This window comes from Perca fluviatilis, chromosome 20 (assembly GCF_010015445.1).
Source record: "Perca fluviatilis chromosome 20, GENO_Pfluv_1.0, whole genome shotgun sequence".
Taxonomy (NCBI): domain Eukaryota; kingdom Metazoa; phylum Chordata; class Actinopteri; order Perciformes; family Percidae; genus Perca; species Perca fluviatilis.
Genome location: NC_053131.1, coordinates 13,663,960 through 13,682,442, shown reverse-complemented (window position 1 = coordinate 13,682,442; position 18,483 = coordinate 13,663,960). Strand labels below are relative to the sequence as shown.

General features: G+C 41.7%; 1 protein-coding gene across 2 annotated transcripts in view; it reads left to right on the top strand.

The window, feature by feature from the left end:
• ppp2r3a (protein phosphatase 2, regulatory subunit B'', alpha) overlaps positions 1 to 18,483 on the top strand; it is a 60,494-nt gene that overhangs the window by 37,498 nt on the left and 4,513 nt on the right. Inside the window, exons 1-7 of one of the 2 annotated variants that reach the window (XM_039785783.1) lie at positions 11,666 to 12,637; positions 14,274 to 14,558; positions 15,100 to 15,203; positions 15,318 to 15,420; positions 15,565 to 15,639; positions 17,236 to 17,479; positions 18,371 to 18,419. In XM_039785783.1, coding sequence (XP_039641717.1) covers positions 12,506 to 12,637; positions 14,274 to 14,558; positions 15,100 to 15,203; positions 15,318 to 15,420; positions 15,565 to 15,639; positions 17,236 to 17,479; positions 18,371 to 18,419 — 992 coding nt within the window. In that variant the 5' untranslated portion in view covers positions 11,666 to 12,505. Of the gene's footprint in view, positions 1 to 11,665; positions 12,638 to 14,273; positions 14,559 to 15,099; positions 15,204 to 15,317; positions 15,421 to 15,564; positions 15,640 to 17,235; positions 17,480 to 18,370; positions 18,420 to 18,483 lie in introns of those variants that run through there. The other variant, XM_039785782.1, reaches the window with a different exon arrangement.

Below are 18,483 nucleotides of genomic sequence, written 5' to 3'. Positions count from 1 at the left end.
TCCACCCTGGGGAATATTTTAAGGTAATTTAGGGTTGTGCTTTGAGGGAGGGAGCGGGTAAGGCAATTGGAGCGGGGTTTGTGTGTGTGTGTGTGTGTGTGTGTGTGTGTGTGTGTGTGTGTGTGTGTGTGTGTGTGTGTGTGTGTTTGTTTGACTTGGTGTGCATAACACACTGACAATGCTGTGAATAAACTTAGAAAGGGGGGTTACCTAAGCTTGTCTCTGATGTGGGTGTTCAACAGCACATTGTGGATTTAGGTAATTATCTGTGACAAACACACATTTACACTGACACAGAGCATCAAATCATTACTGTCTCACTTACTTTTTTTCTTCTCCTTTGCTAATTTGCAATTTTTTGCTCTTCCATCATCTCTCTCCTCACCAGCCTCCCACTGCTGTTTGTGTGTTTATTCACTTAGCTGTGTAACCTTATGCCCTGCTGATATGTAGGCCACCTATTTATGAGGTTACCATGGCAGCTGCCACAGTCAGAACAGATCAGCCAGCAACTGAACACATCATTACGCAATCTTTGTCCTCCTCCGTCCTCTGTCTGCCTATCCATCCCTCCTTCCTCTCTGTTTTAGTTTTTTTACTTCTCTGTTTTTTTATCTATTGTCACCCTTGCATCTATCATGCTTTCTCTCTATGTTTTTCTCTCTTTCCTGCATCTCTGTTCCTTTTGTTTTTCCTCTTAGTGTCCTTTACTTCACCTGCAGTTCAAGGAGTCAGCCTACGTTGACCACCATTTCTCTTCCCGCCCTGTGATTGGCCGCTGTGTTATTTTGGGAGCGTTGAATAGCAGTTGTTGCTGTGTGGAGAGTAGAGCAACCCAATGAAAGGTGCTGATTGGAGCACAGCAGGAGGGGGGAGAAGGGTGGGGTAGAGTGTGGGGGGCATCTGTTGGCACACTGAGTGTTAACGGTATCGTTACCCTTCAACCCCCTCCACCCCTGGCAGAGCTAGGTGTGAGGGAGACCTAAATCTGTCCACCCCTCTGTACTATGGCATCCCGCTAACAGACTCACTGTCGCCACAGTGTAAATGGACCTGCATGTGTGTGTGTGTGTGTGTGATGATGTGCATGTTTGTGTTGTGTGTGCATCCAGGCTTTCTTATATGTCCAGGTGTTCATGTATGTGTGTGCATTTACATGTGTTCATGCATGTGTATATGCATACAAGTGTATTCACATGATTCCCATTTGAATGAATGTGTGCTTGACCAAGCGCGTGTGTGTGTGTGTGTGTGTGTGTGTGTGTGTGTGTGTGTGTGTGTGTGTGTGTGTGTGTGTGTGTGTGTGTGTGTGTGTGTGTGTGTGTGTGTGTGTGTGTGTTGGCCTGGGGGTAAGTTGACCCATTGCTACTGTGGGTCACAGCTGAGTTTGGGAATAGCTCTCTGACACCCAATACCTACTCTGGCACTCTGGGAATTATGCTAATATTCCTCAGCGCCAACCCCACCTCCTGCCTCAGTTGCCCATTAAACTGCCAATCAAACGATGAACAAGGCAAGCCCCCCTCACACACAAGCGAGAAAATGCCCTTGCACTCTCATGCACAACTACTTACACACTCCACATTGGAAATTTGTAGCTGTGTTTCCCTTGGCATTGGCATGGCTTTGATGGGAAGCTCTGCTAAGCCCTTTGTGATGACATTGGCCACAGGCGGTAGCATCTTCATCTCTGTGCGTGCTTGCGTGTGTGTGTTTATTGTTGATTCTGCTGCTGACAGACTAATACAGGGCTTTCTCCACCTGTCAGAACACACCCATTAATCTCCATGGAGACGAGGAAGCCATCTTATATAAATCAGAGGCAAGGCCACAACAATCAAACTCCAAGCGGGGAGACGTGGCAGCAGTGATGCTTGGAGTAGAGTCAACTAAATCTGCTAGTGGTACTTGAGTTCAATGGCCTTCCGGTGGAAGTTGGTCTGTCTTTCTCTTTCCCTCTCTCTGTTTTTGGCAAATATAAGAAGTGATATTTGAGATCACATTTACCTGCACCTAAATCGGACCTGTATCTTTTTGTTTCAGTGGGGTTGTTACAGTACAACCAACGGTGACATGATTTACAGACACACGTACACTCCTGGCTGCATCCAGAGCTGCCATTCTGATGGCTTAATTAACCCTCTGCTGATTTGAGTGTTTTTGCCAACTGCTGTGGATGTGTTGCCAGGTTAGAATAGTGCCGGTCAGTTACGTCTTGAGTTAGGATGTGCTGAAGAGTTTTGACTCCTAGTAAGACTGCAACACACAAAGTAACTTTTCTCGAGTCCTTATGAGCCCCATTGAAACTCAGCAAACCTCAAAACCAGAAAGAAATTGCAGCCAACTCAGAAACAAGGTGAAATAGAAAGTCCGTATCTGTGCTTTGTACTCTGCCTTGTCAGAGAAGATATACAATTTACTTAATGAAAGTAGAATTAGTTTGTCGAGAAACTTGTGTTTCATAGTCATACAGTTCTCTTATTTTCTCATGCAATCTTCCTCTTACGTGGGTCAGTGCCTTCATTAAAGTGTTAGTGAGATAAATGCCGCTAAAGGGCAATTCGGCATATTTCAGCTTGTTGTCGAGGAAGGGAAGAGCTGAGGAAAGGAACTGTTGACCTTTTAGACAGAAACCTGTTATTTTTTTGGCACAGGGACCCTTGAATAAAAGATGGGAGCGATAAAGAAAATTGTGGGGATAGAAAGGAAATAACAGGAAGACAGGAAAGCTAAATGAATGAATGTCTGTGTGAGACCGCAGGAGGGAGAGGTTTTTTTGTCATCTGAGAAGTTGGCTTTGAGAAAAGAAGAATTCATAGGGAGTTAGAGAAGAAGAGGAACAGGCGTAGAAAAAGAACGGAGATGAGAGGGAGACTTGTGGTGCTGGGAGAGGGGGATGGAGTTAGTGTGGGGGCTGCAGCGTACTGTTGTTGACTTTGGGTCGGTGGAGGATGACATCATTCCTCGGCTGCTTCCACAGGAAATAAGGTCACAGTGGGAACCTCCGCCAAGGGGGGAAAAACGCCTGTTTCAACCTAGGTGCACAAGCACACAGATGAATGCATTCATTTACACACACACACACACACACACACACACACACACACACACACACACACACACACACACACACACACACACACAATGCAATCCCAGACGGGGGGCCTTGGTTGCTGTGTGAGAGGACTTTTCCAATACAGTTCATACCATCCAAGGTTAGCCTGGACAATGGAATATTCACCACCCAGCCCTTTGACACCCACACACACACACACACACACACACACACACACACACACACACACACACACACACACACACACACACTGAGAAGGGGATGGAGTTCATTAACTTTACACATTTGGCAGGGAGATATTTGCACACACATAGACGCATACACATAGACACACACACACACACACACACACACACACACACACACACACACACACACACACACACACACACACACACACACACACACACACACACACACACACACACACAGCACTTTAAAGCAAATTACATCATGATTCACCACTCCCGGTGCAGGCTGGGATAGCATCCAACTGCTGTTCCCATTGCAGTGTGCTCTGTTGGAGTGTGTACACTTGCACAGATGCTTGTATGTGCACACACACATGCAAGCCTGCATGTCACTTTTACATCTGAAAAGTTTTTAGCTCAGTGGGAAGTATTGCTGCTAAATTCTTTGAGCGTCCCTCTGTGTCACCATGGAAACCACCACAACATGTTTTGTAAGCAGTAGGTAGCTGATAGGACTCCCCTTCCCCAGAATATCAGTTGTGCAATCGTATTGGCTGATGCAGGGTTTCCCCACAGACTGGATGTGTTTTAGGTTTATTTTAGAATACTGACTGTGTTAATGTGTGTGTGTGTGTGTGTGTGTGTGTGTGTGTGTGTGTGTGTGTGTGTGTGTGTGTGTGTGTGTGTGTATGTGTATGTGTGTGTGTGTGTATGTGTGTGTGTGTGTGTGTGTGTGTGTGTGTGTTTCCATGTGAAATAGTTTGCCAATGATCCAGAACATTATGACTCGGTAGAAACTTGGGTGTCAACCACCCTCCCACCCGTCTCCCTACAGTCTCCCTGTTTATCATTTTCCTTTGAACTCACCCTTTACCCAGCTCCACCCAAACTGGGCTGGAGGTTTTCTCCAGAAAACTGCCTCAGTGCTAAATTTCTCTCCCAAGTTAATCCGGACAAGCACATCAGGATTTACTCTGCCTGTGTCCTAAATTTAATGCACAAAAAGTTTTACTTTTTTAAAGTACAACTGAGTTGTTGCACCTCTTGTAGTGTGTCACTAATGATATATCAGTTTACTTTTGTTTAAAGTTCTTTGTATAAGAATTATATTTAAAGCTGTTGTTCCCACTTTGGTGATCTAGAAGCATATGGTTTTCATCATACAAACCTCTCACTTTGTCAGCCAAGGTGATTTCAGGAATTTTGGCCTTGAATAACATGAGATGAGGGAGCTGAGGCCAAGAGGATCAATGAAAGCAGAAACCAGCATCTCCTGTCAGATCCAGGCTTACCTGTTAGGCTTGAGCATCAGACAGATTATACAAGCAGAGAGCTGCTACCCTCTAGCGACTCTGAGCCCCTACTGTACCATAGGGTACTGTGTTGGCTTGTAGGCCAACCTCACTTCTTCTTTTTGTTTTCAAGAGGATCTATAGCTCCATCTACAGGATGATTTGTGAACTAGTGTGTCACAAACTTGGTTTAGAATCAGTTTGATTTCACAAATTTTTCCCAGGTTCTTCCATTTCTATACATTTTTTACAGGCAGAAAAAACAACAACACAATCCAATGCCATGATTGTGACATTATGAGTGTGACTTTATGACTTTTGGGAGTGGTGCAAAATAAAATACTAATCTAGGTCTAGGTTTCTAGAGGCTATTGTCTCATGTTGTATGCTTGAATTATATTTTTACTGGTAAAATGTGGCTCAATGTGCATGGCAAAGGGATGATAAGGTGGTTTGTTTGGTGCATGGTCTGTAGGGTACGATCGTTACTTTTAGCTAGCTTCTAGCTAGTTTGTTCTTTGGCACATTCTTCAGTTCTTTATAACCGTCTCATATTAAGATTTGTTATTATCATCGCAGGGCTGCAGCAAAAAGTGCAATGGCTTGTGCAGTGGCTACTTCTATATTCTGACACATTTCTCCCTCCTGCCATTCCTGTCTATCTTTACACTTCTATCTGTAAAAGCGAGGAAACAGGAGCTGATCTGCTCTGCCATTGGCTGTGTGAAGTCGCTTACTGCACACTAGTGACAGCTCTCTCGCTGCAGCTCCAGGCTGAGGCTCATCGCTATTGCTGATGTAGGATTAGCTCACTTTCTCGAAATCTTAAGATAGCCATGGGAAGGTAATGCAAAACCTGCCCTAATAGCGTTGTTAAATATAAAAAAGCCAAGCTGGCCGTCGAAGGCTTGGAGTTTGTTGTTATTAAAGAGTACTTGTTTACAGGCTGCTGTTCCCACAGAGGGAGGTAATTCACTGGGCCGTTTAAGCAGGGAGGTCAAAATTTCTATGAATCTCTTTTTTATAGAATGAGGCCTTTCCTCCTGTGATTATTGAGGCAGCTCTATTGGAATAACATTTCAGATTCATTTTTTACACTTTATGAGATGCAGTTATTCAGAATGACATACTGTGGGATTGCATATGGGATAGAGCCTGGCAGGCCGATATTGTCGGACTATATCGGTTTGTCACAGATATATTGGTGTTTGGGTGTATGTTGACAAATCCGCAAAACTGCAAAGCAGTAAACAGCGAAAACTTACTTCCTGGAGTTTCCGCTGGTTGCTTGGCAACTGCTCATACCCCCCCGCACAACCGTAAATTATTGATTTTACACAGCTGTTTTTATATGGATTAAACAAACAAGATATAACAGTTAATTAGTGAGCTTTAGAGGTGTCGGTAGGTAGATTTTGTTATTGTTGGACAGGCTAGCTGTTTCCAGCCTTTATGCTATGCTAGGCAAAAGGCTGCTGGCTGAGTTATCCAACTTTTCCAGAAAGTAAAAAAAGTATTTCCCAAAACTATTCCTTTGATTAATTTAGTACAAATACATATAATCCACAGTAGTAAAAGTAAAAAGAGTAAAATTCTTACCGTTCACCAACCATCAACAGTTTCTTAGAATGTTGTATTAGCATTACATGAGCCTCAGTCAGCAAGTATAATGGCTTACTTAGTTAGCACTAATTGTTCAGAAATTGCATCCATCCACAAATCACAACAGTGATTTTATAAATAGAGCTACAGATAATGCTCTAATGGTGTAGATCAGTGACTATAGTGCGTTATATGGTGTAATATTTGCTGAGTCACAAAATGCAGAAATGTTCTAGTCGTTGTAGTTGTTCAACTCAAACCAACTGGTGAGTATCTGTTCGTGTTATGCGCAAAATGCGTAAAATAAAAATATCAGATATATTATGACATTTTTTTTGTATTTTCAAAACTGGCTGCTGTGGTACTTGAGCTTGTGACATTTTTATTACAAAGCAGCCTCTGCCTCCGCTCAGATAGCTAAAGCAGTCTGTGTCTTCAACTGTTCCCATGTTGTCCTTCTCTGATTCGGATGTGAGGTAGACCGTGACGAGCACGGAGTCACTTCATCTATCATGGAGGCAGCACTTGAACTCGGTTCATTCTCGGAAGTTTAGAGAGGAGGTTCCCAAGGCAACTTTGTGTGTGTGTGCGTGTGTGTGTGTGTGTGTGTGTGTGTGTGTGTGTGTGTGTGTGTCTTGAGAGGAAGTGAGACTGGGAATAAAGAATAGAGCTGCAATGTGAACTGCGTTTCCTGCTGTTGGCACGGTAACCCTGGGAGCATTCCACCCGCCACTCAATCCAGGGAAAGGGTTATCGCCATGGAGATGGCATTTGGCAGGCCCAGTCCAAAGTGAGTCTGTTTATAATCACAGAAATGGGGAGGAAGAGTTTCCTATTTCCATGATATCAGGTTCAAGTTTAAACTTGATTTGTCCCAGTGGGCAGTTGGTTTCACTGCAAGTTTTATAAATGACAAAAATATAAAGCTGACATAAATAAATTGCATAAATAACAATATGCAGTTGCCAGTGCAGTAATTATTACAGTTATCTTCTTATTAAGAAAATATTCATAAACCTAGCCTATACTCAGTGGACAAACAAATAAATATACAGTATATTTCAATAATTGAATTTTAATATTTTAGAGCTGCAAAGATTAAACGATTAATTGATTAGTTGTCAACTATCAAATTAATCACCAACTATTTTGATAATCGATTAATCAGTTTGAGTCATTTTTTTATAAAAATAAAAGTAAAAATGTGCTGATTCCAGTTTCTTAAATGTAGTTTCTTCTCTCCTCTATTTTTGAGTTAAACACGACTTCATGGGCATCTTGGGCTTTGGAAAACATTTATTTATTTTTATTTATTTTTTACCATTTTCTGACATTTTATAGACCAAACATGTAATCGATTAATCGAGAAAAAAATCGTATTAAGTTTGTAAATTGGAAAATTAAACAATAAAGGACAGTAACAAGCTTAATGTGATTGTCCAATTAAATGCCTGGTCATAACTCTACTAAGAGGTGTGTATGTGTGTGTTGTCACATGCGCATCGATGTATATATGGGTGAAGTCTGCCTGGTGCCTGAAGCAGAAATAAACATGAAATCGGTTGCTATATTTACACAGATAATTTTACACACAGCAGACAGCCAATTTTACAAAGCAGGTGTGTGTGTGTGTGTGTGTGTGTGTGTGTGTGTTTAGGAAGTTGTTATGTTCACACTATTCAACTTCTCTGAAATACTGGAAGAAGCAGTTGCTGTTCGCTGAATCCATCCAGGCATACATACACATCCACACACAGCCACTCACACTCACACAAATGAATTGCCTGCCAACTTAGACATGTGTATCAATGCTTGTGTGCTAATTAAACTCTTTAGGAGGGCATGTGTGCACGTCTAGTGTGTATTTAACAGTTGGACGAAGGCGACAGTTGTTGGAGAACAACTGATCCTCTGATTCGGTCCCTCCACTATTCCCATCATGCATGTATTTGATCAATGCCGTGAAGGCTGCTGACTCACCTGTTCCTGTAGCAGTGGGGTTGGTTTAGGTCTGTGTCGTGGGTGGAGGAAAGTACTTGCAGACATAACACTCACTCAACACACACTCACATCCCTCGGCTTCTCCTCTCCTTAAGCAAGCATCTTAAAAGGAATGCATTCATTTTGGGGAATTTATATGTTGCTCAACTTGCTAATTAAAAGATAAGAACAATGGCATCGAAATTATCATTGTGTCTAATCACATGATGTTTCAGTATTTATTTTTTAATATAAATACAAAAAAAAAATCATATAATTGAACAGTTTGAATTTTGAAGCATTTGTGTTTCTCAATGGATCGCAAAATGCAGGCGATGCCAATATCAGATAACTGTAATGTAGATGTAGTTCTTATTTAGCATTTAAAGCAACACTATGTAACTTTTAGCTACAGCTGTTGTTCCAATGAGACAACCTGTAGGGCTAAAAGTTACATAGTGTTGCTTCAAAGACCTGTTAATTTGGATCATGGCCTTTACCTCAATGCTTAATCTGTCTGAACAGTAGGGAAATAAGAAAATGGGCTGCACATTTAAAAGTTTCATTTTTGTTTTCGATTGTATGTGTACCTTAAATTGTCATTAAAACTGTAATAATTCTTTTTTGTGGTCAATTGGAGACAGCGTAGCAAGCTGTAAACACAACATTGACATATTATTACCGTATAAAGTTGACACGGCAAACATACGCTGCAGACACAGAGAAACATTGGCATTAATTTGGAGTTGGGTTGGACACCTGAGTGTTGGACACCTGATGAATGTAAGTCCAATATTCACTTCCTTTTAGCTTTGTTTTGGTCTCCACCAACTCCTGAGGGAAATATGTGCCTCTTTAGCTTCCAAGCTACTAGTTGCTAACTGTCTGTCCCGCACATCACTGCTGACCGCATGTGTCCCTCCCTTTGGGAACAGTTTGTCCCAAGAGTTGCTTTCATGTCACTTGAGCAGGCTACAGCTACTGTCCCACATACTGTAGTGGAACATCTAAGAATCCTTAAAGGAGTTGGTTCCCACAACATCCTCACAGTCCTTACGTCTTGGTACATTAGCCGTTTAATTAATTTCGCTGTCGTGCCAGCTTAAGTGACAAATATATTAAAAGGTGGAGTGAAGTTTAACACTCGAGGTTCATTAACAGTGCTTGTTTTAGGACCACACGGAGGCTTTTTTTGAGAGTGCAGGGTTACACCGACTGTCAGTCAGAGAGGAAAAGAGCACACAGCTGCCCAATGGCATGTGTTCTGGCTCCCTTTACACACACACACACACACACACACACACACACACACACACACGTATCTCTTTTACAGAGATTTATGATATCACAAGTGCATCGCTACAGTTGATGAGACGGTGCAGAGGAGGTGATGGGAACTAACTTTTAGTGATCACACTGAGCAGCAGAGACAGGGAGAGAGCGAGAGCAATAAGAAAAGGGAGGGGTGAGGGATTCAACATGACCCAAAAGGCTGTTGAGATGGCGCATCGTGCTCATCTGTTGATAGACAAGAGATAGCGATTGTATAATGTTTCCCCCTGCAGCATGGAGGTGAGAAGTGGCCAGAAAGAAGACAATGTGTATCATTGTAAGTGTGTGGGATTGGTATGTGACCTTGGCTTCAGTACAGAGTCCAGTTGTTCCAAAGAATTCAGTAGGGCGTACAGGGAGCTGAGAGGATTTACCCTAAAAGCCAAGGTGACTCATTTATTTTTTTGTGGAAAGTCAGTCACACACATGGACACGTTCTACGTGTCTAGCGCGAGAGAGTTGTTGCTCATATGTTATTAACACACCGTGTTGTCAGTGATGCAGAGACATTAAATGTTTACAAAGTGATGACATACATACTGAAAAATGGGGACAGCAAGAACAGGGATGAAACACCATCTTAATATAGTAGAAAAGCAGGAGTTCCAGTAAAGGCCGGGACGCACAGGGCCGAAAATCGGCCGTTGGACAGTCTGGCGAGGTGCCGTCGTCGGTCTGGGGGGCTGTCGGCGTTCATTTTGGCCGACCTGACATGTTCAGTCGGACGCAGGTCAGTCGGGACTCACCCGGAAATGGCGAGCAGAATGAGCGTGACTAGAGTCTCTCAAAATCTGATGCAAATCTTTTAAACTGACCTTTGTTGAGCTGAAATGAAGACAGATTCAGCAACTGCATGGCCTATTTCTCACTTAAAATGTTTTCAGAAACACGTTTCAGTGAACAATTTTAGTACAATATGAGATCGTATTCTGAACGAGCCGCCATGACAGTCTGGCTTTGAATTTCCGGAGAAAACAAACCCACGTGACACGTTCGTCCAATCAGCTGCCGGTTTTCATTTCTTGGGCATAAATACAGAGTAGCGCCGCCTGCTGCTATGGAGACGTATTACGTTTCTCAAGTCGGTGTCACCTCAGTTTGTTCCGAGGCAGTTTTTTGGACCTCGGGGACCCAACTGATCATTTCGACTGGCTTTTCTGCTGAGGGTCGGCCGTCTGGTTGGTGTGAAACACAACCGCAGTTGAATCTGTGTTTACTGCGCCAACAGATTCTGAAATTGACAGTTTCCTTTTCTTTGACAGTCAGCGGCAAGCATTGATATATATTATGTGTAAACTGTTATATGGCAGACATTTAGTGTAGTGTCTTAGTCTTGGAGGGATTTTAGCTGGACAAGTTTAAAATAGGTCATGCCTGACTGTCCTGAGGGATCCCCTCTTGCACTGTCAGGCTCCAAGTTGGTGTTGCTTGGCTCTGAATGGGTCCTGGCCTGATCTGGCATGGCTGGGGGAAAGGGCAGACTCAGTGCTTCGTGGCAGATGGTGGATGTTGTATTAGCCATGTGTACACTCAACTATTTATACTCACTTTTAAGTAGCTATTACCATATATGCAAATTCACCATGAGTGTACCAAAGGCTTGCCTTATGTATAAAAAATCTGACCACAAATACTACATTTTTTAATTTGCACATACATACCACAAGCATCAGGAAAGGAACAGGAACCCTATTGATGGCTTTAGATTCTTTTGGCAGGTGTCAATCAAGAGTAGAGCTAACCTGATGATTAATCAAATAACAGAAAATGAATTGCCAACCATTTTGATGATGCCTGGTCCTTGGTTTCCAGCTTTTCAAATATGAGGATTTATATACAGTAATTGAAAATGGAATTTTGGTATTGGATGGCAGACCTCAAACGATTAGTCGATTAATCAATTAGTCGATTGACAGAAAACTACTGCAACTATTGTGGAAAACATAAGCATCACCTTGGGCTACAGGAAACTACGACTGGCATTTTCCCCTTTTTCTGACGAAGACTAATAGCTTAATTAAGTATTTCAAGAAAGAAATGTTTCAGCTCTAATCAAGAGTGACTCTTCATACACTCACACACTGGATTTTAAAGATTGTAATGTTCTAGTAAAAGGGAACGCCTCTTTAAGTTTCCAAGCAAGCCCATCGGAATTACTGTATGTCAGCAGATATAACAACAGGTGCTTTGCCCGCTGATTCATCACTCCATCCTAAATTACCTATATGAAAATAATTCAACTTACTCGTCCTACTGACTCACACTGAATCACTGACCTAGGCTTCCTGCCTGCAGTAAAATCACTTAAATCACACTCACTTTGAGGTGAACTTCCCACTGGCTAACTTTAGTCAAAGGCAGGGATCAGATCATGCAAATCACTACACACAGATATGCAACATGGCTGAACCCCCCCCCCTGTCCAATGCTCAGGACAGCCGGTGTGCTGTGTGTGTGTTGCCAGACACCGGCATGGCTCATGTTTCTCAGTGCAGTTTGTCAGAGCCTAGCTTGGAGCGGTAGGCACCAGTGAGACTACACCAAATACATACATCCTGAGCTGACAGGGGAACTTCACAGGTTTTCTACCCCACAGAGAAGCTGCTGTTTAGGGCTGCGATTGGTCATAAAACAGCCCAGTACCATGGTCCTGCCTCCTGGCCTGCACAGTAGCACGGGAGTCTTAAGGAACATCTCTTTGCACAGATACACTGCTGGATTACTATTTTACAGAACGCAGCTTTGGGAGTCTGTACATGCGATTGGAGCCTGGAGGAGAGACATTTTGTGAGTGTGAGTGATTGTCAAGGGCGTTTTGCCTGAAATCACACACATGCTTTCCTAAGGTGTTGGGCCATTTTTTTTAGTCAGTGGATATCTGAGCTGTTAAGTGGACTTCTTTACTCCAGTGCACTCAATCTCCTCTGAGCGGTTGTTTAGTCGCCGGGCAAGCTGGTCCGTTTGTAATCGCCGTGTCAGTAGCCGCACCGGTGGCCGTGCCTGGTGGGGGGTTACGTGTCTCGTCCCCCACCATGATGATCAAGGAGGTGTCGTTACGCCTGGACCCTGATCTGAGGGGGGAGCTGGCCTTTCTGGCCAGGGGGTGTGACTTTGTCCTCCCCTCACGCTTCAAGAAGAGAATCAAGTCCTTCCAGGAGCAACAGGTCAGTCGGTGCAGTCAGCAGGATGGACGGGGTGCAAGTTTGGACGTACAAGCAAAATGCAAACTCATGAGACATATGACAAATGTACAGTAGACAAAAAATCTAATAATCTGGAAATTGATATCTCTTTATTTCTTATTTCTTTGTTTCTCTCTTTTACATACACATGTTCACAGATGTTTATATATTACACACACGCACGCACGCGCGCACACACACAATAGATTCATGTTGTTGCTCTCATACACACAGAATGACATGCCAGGGACAACACACTATTCTGAGGCAGATACCAGCAGGGTATTAATAGCGCAGAAGGTGCAGGAATAGAGTGATAGAATGAACTCTGTGAAGGAGAGGGAGGGGCAGGACCGCTACAGCTGTCCTGCTCAGTACACACAATTTGGTAGCCCTCGGGAAGACATGCACCAAACATATCAGGCATCAGGGAGCTTGAACACACAATAGTTTTGATTTAAGCAGTGTTAATTAAATCCTAGTTTCAGATCTTTTAATTTAAATGTGTGGAATCCTTATCTTTTTACGTCATCACCCTTGAACTACAGAAAATGGGTCTTCTATCGGATTTGACATCTCTTGTATCTTGTATCTAACCTTGTCATTGCTGGCAGTGTAAATGGTTGTCTTGTGTATTAGAAAGTGGAATATGTTGATAATAAAATAATTGTTCAGTTCCAGAGGACAGTCGACTATGTATGGGTGCATTTCTTTGTGAGTCTTGTGTTGTGGTATAATGATGGATGGCTTAAACTCACTGAAACAATGAATTTTTCCTCTTTCAGTCTGCTCGCGATTTGATATTTCTGTGGGCTTTTCAACCAGTTCTTCCCAAACTAAGACACATTATACTATTTTTTCATGCAAGCATTGCTGCATACTGCCCAGAAGGCCCGTTTTGAATTTCATAGTGTTGTTCAATTTGGTGCCCAGAATTTTAAAGCTTAAGGAGCTTGATCAAACCATCATAAATACAGCAGAACTGTTATCACGAGTGTTGTTAATTTTGCCTTATTAGTTAGTTATGGTTCCAGATATTAGAATAAATTAAATTAAGGCCAACATAGTCTTCACTGCCACAGTTCTTTTCTTGCCAACCATTTGTATTAGTCTTAAGTACTGACTTTAAAACAAGTCTCTTGTTGTTTGTACATAGTTTTATGACTCACTGGGAGTTTCCACCATAGGCCTTACGTGGGTCCTTTATCCCCATAAAGTGAAGTTTTGTCTTGTTGTCTGTTCTGGGAAAAAGTACTTAATTTATCTACTTAGTTCACATAAAAATTAATATGGCTTTAGAAAAAGGAGGTAATTTATACATTTCAGGTCAAAATCATGCAACAATATGGCTCTAAGAGTGCGGTCAGTTTATATTTAAAATGCAATGTAAGAGTGTAGCTCTGATTTGGAACAATAAGCCACACCAAGCAAACCTAGACTGTGGTGTTTCAGTCATTAGCATGCTGCATAAGCGGTTCACAAACCATATGAGGCTAAGGTAAAATGAACAATATTCTTTGTTTAAATTGTAAGAATTGCAAATTTGAGGTCTAAAGTTATCACCACAGCTAACACAGCCTGTCCATCCCCACAAATGACCATCCTTCTCTCTTCTCAGGTCCAGTCCAAACTGGAGAAGAAACCAGGCACACCTCCACCAGCCCCTGCCCTGAGCACAGTCACACCGCCCCCCACACCGCGCTCACCCAGCCCTCCTCCAGCTCCAGTGATAGTCACCCCTCCTCCTCTTGCCATCAACATTCCCAGGTTCTACTACCCCCGTGGGCTCCCTGCCATGGGCCCGGCCACCAACCACGACGCAGCCATTGCTGCCATAGAGACGGCCTTCACTGAGTTTGAGGAAGAAAAGGCTGACATATATGAAATGGGCAAGATTGCAAAGGTCAGCAGTTTAACAACAGACGATGTTCATAATTCTAGAAACACCCTTTACTTCTGTTTTTGATTTAATAATCTTAATGTACCGCCTTTAAAGTATGATAAAACTTGAAATCCGAATCAGAAAACGATTTATTGCCAAGTAAGTAACACCTACATGGAATTTGCCTTAACACATTAAAAGAAAATAAACAATAAATGTAAAAAAAAAAGAAAACGATGACATAAATAAACAAATATGTACAAAATAATAAGAAAAGAAGGCTGTATGGTTTAGTGCAGGATGTGCAAAGATGTTGAGGAAAAGGAAAAGATCAGCATTTACTGGCAGAAATATGTGAGATATATTTCATCTCGAAGAAGTATTTGTTTTTTTAGAAAACATTGCACACATGGTGGCCTGGTTAATGCAGTGCTGTTTTTTTATGCTGCCACTTCCTTCGAAGCAGTGATCACAAATTCCAGGAAATAACACTGTGGTGACGCACAGTACCCTTTGTTTTTCAGGATAAGATAATGGTATTGCTACTTGTCTTTCCGTTCAGGCATGCGGGTGTCCACTTTACTGGAAGGCCCCCATGTTCTACTCAGCAGGTGGTGAAAGGACAGGCTTCGTTTCTGTTCACTCCTTCATTGCAACCTGGAGGAAGTAAGACGGACCTCATGTTCATCCGAGTCTTAGAAAAATCGTCATCATCATCATCATCATAACCCTCATCAGGTTGTATTAAACATCTCCCAAAACTTGTCCCCTCTCCTGCAGGTTGTTGCACAGTTGTCACGATGATGCATCAAGGTTTATCTCCCTGCTAGCGAAACCCAGCTGTAGATACCTGGAGCAGGAGGACCTCATCCCTCTACTGCAGGTACAGGTCTTATCAACATCCATCAATCAGACGAGCAACTCAAACATTAACCTTAATCTCTGTGCTGTCCTCTGTATTTACCACACACATGTCTAAATTATGTTTGTTTTTTTCTGTTTCTGCTGTTTGTGTTTGTCTGGTTAGGACATAGTGGATACGCATCCTGGGCTCACATTTCTGAAGGATGCACCTGAATTCCATTCTCGCTACATAACAACGGTAACTCTTTATGTTTTAATATGATGGTGTATTTTAGTCTAATTATAAGACTACTACCGTTTAGTCTCAAGCTTGTATTAGTCTGCGTGTTGGCTGTAACGGAGCCACAGCTTCTTATCTATTATCCAAGTATAATAAAAAATAAAAAAAATACAGTATTATATAAGAGTTTTATCAGTGCTGTCCTAGTCGTCACACTTGTGATGTATTGAAGGTCACATGAATACACAGAAAGGGAAGTACTAATTAAACTTAATTTTAGGACAGCAAAAATGATTCAACATTGAATTGAAAAAATACAAAGAAATGTATAAATATTATTAATGTTATTGTTTCATTGCAACATCAAATGTCTTAAAAATGTGACACTGTGGCAGTGGTGTAAAGTAACTAAATGCATTTATTTCTTTACTACTACTTAATTTATTTCATTGAATTAATATTTGAATGATTTATATGTTAACGTTTACTTCACTACATGTAAATGACAGCTAAGGGTACTAGCAGTTTTTATAAATAGCAGATTTTACAGATTTTTTTTAATACAAAACATTTGGGGAGGTTATAAAATATGATGTTTTATTATAGATTGAACTGTCCAAAAATAAGATAACATTGTAAATTGACTTGTAATGCTGTATTTTAACATTGTGGTATTGTTGCTTTTTATTTAAGTGAAAGATCTGAATACTTCTCTCACCACTGCACTGTGCAAAGCATTAAATATCACACGTGCTTTAGAAGTCGAGGGTTATCTGCGTCGAGATGCAGAGAAGTCCGTGCTCTAATGCGTCAGGGGACGTCACGGAAACACTGATGCCCCCCTTCCCCATGGCCCATTTCAGCAGAGGCCCCGACCCTCCACATGCCCATATTAAGACACTTCCTTCAGTTTAGGCCAGCTGACCCGCTACTGTATGTGACATAAGTAGCCCTGGGAGGTCCATGTACCAGGAAATGAGTGCTAATCCGCACTTTACTAAGCCTAAGTGTTGTGTTTCAGGGACAGGGAGCCAGGACCCCCTTGTTTCCATTGTATGCTGAAGACTTGTCTTTCTCGTGTTATGAATGAGGACAGATATATCAGTTGTAGATGAATTGTTGGTAGGTCTTCCTCATGGAAAGATGAGGAATATGTTTAATGAGTCAGGATGACAGGCTTGGAAAGTCCCCATGTAAGTTTCATGCTATTTTCATAGACTGAAAGCTCTCGTTAGTGTCAGACTTTTCGTTTTGGATCCCTTTTAGAAGGACTTTTTTTATTTTAGACCTTTTTAAAGTAACAGACATAAACACATTTCATAGCCTCTGCCATCTCTCAACTGTTGAAATTATCTTGAGATTTTATATTTTTACTCATTCTTTAACATATTTTTTCAATAGTTGTGACTTGTGTATTTCTATTTTGTATTTATATGATGTGTGCTTTTCGTTTGTGTTTCACTGCTGCTCAACCAGTTGCTTTTTGGGGACAAATAGTGATTGAAAACAGTAGAGGCAAATTAATTATTTAATAATTATTAACATAATTCTCTACTATTTTTATGGAACTCCTACATGCAATCCTGTAATGAGTACATCTATAACTTATCCCAGGTGATCCAGCGGATATTCTATGTGGTGAACCGTTCGTGGACGGGTCGTATGACCATGATGGAGCTACGCAGGAGCAACTTCCTACAGACCCTGGCCCTGCTGGAGGAGGAGGACGACATCAACCAGATTACAGATTACTTCTCCTACGAACACTTTTACGTCATCTACTGCAAGTTCTGGGAGCTAGACGCTGACCATGATCTCTACATTGATCCCAAAGACCTGGCGAGATACAATGACCATGGTAAGAACAACTCAAAGATTTTCCCCAACTGAAATAAGTCCATACCAGACACATGTCGGTTATCCTACAAAAATAAATAGCATATCATGAAAGAATCCAGGCCTTAAAGGGTAACTACTGTTTTTTCCAACCTGAACCCTATTTTCCTATGTTTTTTTTGTGTAAGTGACTGATATGAACAACAATCTTTGAAGTTGGTCCAGTTGTACACACACTTAGAATATTAATCTTTCAATGGCAAAAACAAGCATTTTTGTGAACGTATATACAAGCTACACAATTGCCCTATTAACTTACATTGTAGCTTGTTTCGCCGCTGCCGACTGCATCGATCTCGCTTAATACTGGACCAATGTCAAAGATTGTTGTTCCCATCAGTCACTTAGACACAAAAACCTAGGAAAATAGGGTCCAGGTTGAAAAAAAATGGTAGTTACCCTTTAAGGCAAAACTAAAATTAAAAACATAATATTTGAATTCATCAACCTCTATCCTTAGATATCCTTAGTCTAAGAATTGATGGTGTCAGGTCAAGTGCTGTACAGAATGTGAAGCCCCTTGAGTCTCATTGTATTTAATATGGATTGGATGCCAGTAAAGAATCAGAAACAGACTGTCTTTGGATTTGGCACATTCATTTGCTTATTTTCCATTCGTTTGGCCCCCACTAGCTATTGCAGAAAACAACAGCTGTTTGTCCTAGGCTCAACACTCTCATGCTGTCTGATGTGAAATGCATTACACTGTTAACTGCATTATATTGACCACTTAGCCACATTTTAATTCACTTACTCAGTACTTATGCAAGTAAGTAGGCAACAGTATCCATTTGTTTCTATGTCTTTGAACAAAATAACATTTGCTTATTTTTCTCGTTCTCTCCTCTGACAGCATCATCAAACAGAATCATTGAAAGATTGTTTTCAGGGGCCGTTACTCGGTAAGTGGAAACACACACATGAACAAGCACAGAGGAGCTGATTACTTTACCATAATGGCAGTAT